General features: G+C 45.1%; 1 protein-coding gene across 1 annotated transcript in view; it reads left to right on the forward strand.

Moving 5' to 3' along the window:
* The window catches only part of CCDC68 (coiled-coil domain containing 68), a 57,663-nt gene that overhangs the window by 49,251 nt on the left and 2,671 nt on the right, over window positions 1-5,741 (forward strand). Inside the window, exon 10 of the mRNA XM_037727679.1 lies at window positions 3,308-3,384. Coding sequence (XP_037583607.1) covers window positions 3,308-3,384 — 77 coding nt within the window. The remainder of the gene's footprint in view (window positions 1-3,307; window positions 3,385-5,741) is intronic.

The following is a 5,741-nucleotide window of genomic DNA, read 5'->3' on the forward strand; positions in this document are numbered from 1 at the left end:
AAAAATACAAACATTGGCTGGGTGTGAGGGGCACATGCTTGTAAACCTAGCTACTCAGAAGGCTGAGGCAAGAGAATCACTTGAACCCAGGAGGTGGAGGTGGAGGTTGCAGTGAGCCATTGATATCTGTGGTGGGCCATCTGGAGGGGCCACTGCCCTCTTACTGGCTGCAGCAGGGAGGCATGGTCAGGGCTGCATGCTCCATGGAGCCCACAAGAGCCCCACCCCCACTGGGCACAGCTCCACCTGACTGAACTGTGAATGCAGATTCAGGAATCCCTGTACTCTTAGGGGACTGGGAAGGCCTCCACCCCACCCTTGCAGGCTCGGAAGTGCCTGCGCCCACTGCTTGGCTTCCCCCTGCTGTTGGCACCCTCTCCAGTCTCAGAGCAAAATTGGGTCCAAGCCTGGTCACTGTCACAGTCCAGCTGGGTATGTGCATGGTCGGAATAGTGCTGACATGCCAGCTTCTTTCTGCCTCAACTCCCTCTAGACTTTGGGCACCAACAGGCATGGGAGGGAAGCCAAGGGGGTGCTGAGGGCAGCTTGGCACTGCCCTGAAGGTTCCCCTTGGCACAAACAGCCTGGGCGTGATGAACCACAGCAGAAGGCAGACAGGCTCCTGGTCAGAAGGGGCAGTTCCCCAGTGAGTTCCCACCTTTAAGCCAGGGAGGTCCTAAAGGCTCAGGGCTGGGCTGCCAGTCCCTGTGGACTGGAGTGGGAACTTGTGTTGCCTTTTCTGGGCCCACCCATGGCCGCCCATGGACCAATCAGCACACAATTCCTCCCTTTTGAGGCCATAAAAACCCCAGGTTTACCCCCTGCCTGCAGAGAGGAGGCACCCACTCTAAGGCTTCCTCTCTGCTGAGAGCTGCACAGATGATGGGATAGCCAGCTGTAGAGAGGAGCTACCCTCTCTGTTGATAGCTGAACACTTGTTGGGATTACTTGCCTAGCAGAGAGGAGCTACCTTCTCTGCAAGGAGCTGGACGTTCGTTAGGACACAGCTCCTGGGTGCGGAAAGGAGCTGCCCACTGCAGGTTTCCTCTGAGCTGTTCTATTGTTCAGCAAAGCTCCTCTTCATCTTGCTTGACCTCCACTTGTCTGTGTACTTCATTCTTCCTGGTTGCAGGACAAGAACTCAGGACCCAGTGGATGCCCGGGTTAAAAGAGCTGTAATACAAACAGGGCTGAGACATGCCCTTTGCTCCGCATGTTGCAGGCAAAGAGAAGGAAAGAGCTGTGGCCCTTTGGGGGTCCCAGACCTGGGAGCTCCCTGAGCTAGGGCTGTGACTCTCTCTTTGGGGCATTGCGGTTCCTGGCATCTCCAAGCTTCCAGGTGCCACTGTGTTCCCTGGTGCCAGCTGTGGAAACTGCTTGTGATGCGCCTGGTACGGCTGCAGCCTCAGCACCCATGCCAGTACCTGGAGCTGCACACCCCAATGTAGCAGCCGGCATGTTTGACTGTGCACAGTAGTAGACCCCATGCTTGGTCACACAACCCTCGCCATTCCAAATCTGACTTGCCTTTGGCAGGCATGAGGCCTAGGCCAGTAGCATGCAGCCTGCCAGGCTCAGTGAATAAAATGAGCCCAGCAGACCCAAGCAAAACTCTGGCAAAGGTGCCACCGGCCACAAAGACTTCCAGCCAGATAAAAGACACCCTGTAACACTGAGATCACACCACGGCATTCCAGCCTAGGGGACAGGGTGAGACCTTGTCTCAAAAAAAGAAAAAACAGGAAAGAAAGAAAATACCTTTTAAACTATAATTACATGACGCTCTAAGCCTGTTTTCCTTGAAAGGGAAGGGAGCCGGTGTCCCTGTTCATCACCTGTCATTGTTCCACCCAGCTGCCTTTTGGTCCCAGACACTTTAATGTGGGTGTGTCCTTTAAAGACCCCTGGCCTGCCAGTGCAACTCACGGGCAATTCAGCACTGGTCATGATCCTTCACAGTTTTAAGTCTCACTTTCCAGCTCTGGGAAGTAAAATTGCTCGCTTGGCTGTGTTGTAGGGAAAGCACTGGCTCTGGAGGGGAGTACACAGCCTGGCATTGAACTCTGCCGTGAATAGGGTGCGGGGCACTGGAAGTCTTTGGAATTCAATTTATAGTTATAAAAATGGTACTTGGGGCTGAGCACAGTGGCTCACACCTGCAATCCCAGCACTTCGGGAGGCTGAGGCAGGCAGATCGCTCGAGACCAGGAGTTTAAGACCAGCCTGAGCAACATGGTGAAACCCTGTCTCTACCAAAAATATAAAAATTAGTTAGGCATGGTGGCATACACTTGTGGTCCCAGCTACTGGGGAGGCTGAGTGACAGCCTGATGGTTTCAGCCCAAGAGTTGGAAGTTGAAGTGAGCCGAGATTGTGCCACTGCACTCCAGCCTGGACGACGGAGCCAGACATTGTCTCAAAAAAAAAAAAAAAAAAAAAAAAAAAAAAGGCACTTGGACTAGAAAATCATAACCAACTCCTTTTAAGTCTTAAAATCTGTGCCAGGCACTAGCTGAGCACTTGACATATTTTTTTATCTCATTTTGAATCTGTGAAGAAGGCGTTATTATATCTGCAATACAGATTGGGAAATTAGGCACAGAGAGGTTAAGTATCCTAAATGAGGTCACATAATCAGTAAGTGGCCGGGCCAGGATTTGTACCTGAGAACTTGCACCCTAACCATTCCTTTTCTTAGCTGTTGCATGAACTCCCAGAATTACGAGAGTGCTTCCAGATATAAAATAGTATGTTCATATGTTGTTTCTTCCAACAACTTACACAAGGTGGGCAAACATGTATTATTTACCACTAGTATAGATATGAAGAAACTAAGGCTTCATAAGAAAATGGAGGCTATAGAGGCCATGAACTTATATTAATAGTAAAGAGCAGATGGGACCTATTTTCACGGGGTTTATAATCAAGAGATCTCAAAAGAAAGATGAACATGTGATCGATATTGTGGGTATCTTTAACAAGGTTCTTTAAAAGTTCTTCTCATTTGTCTATATTTTTAAAACTCTGTAAAATAAAATATAGATACTTCAGCTGTTGAATTTCAGATGCTAAATCAGAATACTATATTTTAGTCCCTTGGTAAAGTACGCATTTTTCAGGGAGTATCTGCATCTTCCGAGATAATATTTAGGGACTTTCAACTGGCTATTGTCTTTGTTCTATAGTATAATTGCAATAACAAACTTACTGCCAAGGAGTGAAGCAGGCGTTGGGTTGAATAGAAGCATTGAGGGGGTAGGTCATAAATATGTTAGCGATTTGATCTCTGCATTTTTTTCAATTTTAGAATAAAGAACTAAAAACCCAGGTAGCACTTTCATCTGAAACTACTAGGACAAAGGTATCTAAGGCTGTTTCCACAAGGTAAGGTCTTTGTCTTCTTCCACCCTGTCTTCACAACCTGTGTTGAACACGTTTGCCATTCAACCCACTTGAGAAAGATGCCAGTCTGTCAGTACTTATGTAATAATTTGTTTATTATCTGTCTCCCAGTTTCTATTAAGAACTGTGTTAATCTTGTTCATCATTTAATCTTCAAGGCCTAACATAGAAATACTAAATAAATTAATGAACAAATTTACATGACCTCTTTTTTTTCTTCTTTGCCCTAAAACAAGCCCAATCTCAACTCCAAGATCTAGACATTACAGATCATCTCCTTTACACTCTTTCTTCTTCTGTTGCTCATGTTTTTTGTGCCATTGATGGACATTTTAAACTTTAATTGTTGGCATTTATTGAAATTGCTATGTTGTCAAATCTAATAAATTGTTAATATAAATGCCACCAGGGCAAGAATAGTTATTTTTATTTCTTGCATTGGTAAGAACAAGGATCTTCAACAACCACCTAATAATGAATGATTTCAAGTGATGATGATGACCTACTAAAGAAATTGAAATGATGATTGAAACCATCTAAGTCATTTTTTTAAGTTAAATTTTTGTTGTGGTTGTTTTTGGCAGAATCAGTATCTGGGCTCATATCTCATTTCCATAAACCCCATGAAATTATCATTTAAAAGAAAACATAGTGTAATTACATGTATCATTTAAAAAGTGATTAAAAACTTCCTCTTCTGGCAGCTTTTGAATTTCCCAAGCTATTCCCTCTAGGGAAGAATCTCATTTTCTGAACTTCTCTTCAGCCCAGTGCCAGAGGTGGAAAAATCAGACCCACTGTGATTAGCATCAGTCTAGGAATTCAGGAAGATTCATCTCTCTCTTTAAAACTGCCTGAAACAGTTTTTCACTTTGCTAATGCTGTATGTAATTAGAGACTAGAGATGAAACGATTATGATTCAAGTCCTCTAAAATCTTTTGGCCTCTGCATGCTAAGTTATAAACTTTCTGGACACTAGCCCTGCAACTTCTAGAAAAGAAAAGAAATGAAGCCCCAGAGGTTTCTCAGGAAGAGATGAAATGCCCACATCTCAGAAACAGGGCGAGTAGAGTCACTTCAGTTGGGGGAGACATGAAACGTTCAGACTAGGAGGGCAAGCCTAACATTCCAAGGGAAGGAAGAATGGCCAATGTTTTGCTGCCTTCCATCTGTGCCGTTCCCATTGGGGTGGTGAAGCACTGTGGCCAGTCCTAGCTGCTTGAACCCTGGAGGGAATGGAGCCATAACGGAGCAGACAAGGAAACAGCTGGTTATCTTCATATTGTGACTACTCTAATATTGAATGCTGAGACTCTGGCTGGTATATAAGGGTCATGTTGGAGAAAATTACTTCTTTGGCCAACTCTTTAGCTACAGCTATTAAGTAGTATTTAATTAATAGTTAAAGGTTTACTGTTTTAAAGACTTTTCTTCTCCCTATGACTTGGGAAGGGTCAAATGGGGAAATTTCCTAATTGAAGTGGTGACAGTAGGCTGAATGTCTCCTTTGTTCTGTGATTTTTGATGGAAATTCTAGTGTTAATGATGTAAAACAGCAGTCCCCATTCTTTTTGGCACCAGGTTTCATGGAAGACAGTTTTTCCATGAACCAGTGTGGAGAGGATGGTTTTGGGATGATTAAAGTGCATTACATTTATTTCTATTTTTATTACATTGTAATGTGTAATAAAATAATTATAAACTCACTGCAATGTAGAATTAGTGGGAGCCCTGAGCTTGTGTTCCAGTAACTAGCTGGTCTCATCTGGGGGTGAGACAGATATTCCGGCAGTAGATTCTCGTAAGGAGCAGGCAACCTAGATCCATGGCATGCACAGTTCACAATGGGGTTCGTGCTCCTGTGAGACTCTAATGCCCTTGCTGATCTGACGGGAGGTGGCGCTCAGGAGGTAATGTGAGTGTTGGGGAATGGCTGTAAATACAGATGAAGCTTCCCTCTCTTGCCTGCTGCTCACCTCCTGCTGTGTGGTCCTATTCCTAACAGGCCATAGACTGTTACCAGTCCATGGCCCAGGGGCTGGGGACCCCTGATATAAAGGTAGGACTCACATTTGCAAAATGAAATGTGACCCATTGGCTACTTAAAACATGGAAGTGGTAGTTTGGTTTGGTAAATCTGGATTCACCAATATAGTAGTGAAATTAACTCTAGGGAGAGATTTGAGTATAAAGAAAACTGTTAAGACTGAAATCAGAGCCGGGCGCGGTAGCTCACGCCTGTAATCCCAGCACTTTGGGAGGCCGAGGTGGGTGGATCACGAGGTCAAGAAATCGAGACCATCCTGGTCAACATGGTGAAACCCCGTCTCTACTAAAA

The sequence above is a fragment of the Cebus imitator genome, unplaced genomic scaffold (assembly GCF_001604975.1).
Source record: "Cebus imitator isolate Cc_AM_T3 unplaced genomic scaffold, Cebus_imitator-1.0 Scaffold236, whole genome shotgun sequence".
Classification (NCBI taxonomy): Eukaryota; Metazoa; Chordata; class Mammalia; order Primates; family Cebidae; genus Cebus; species Cebus imitator.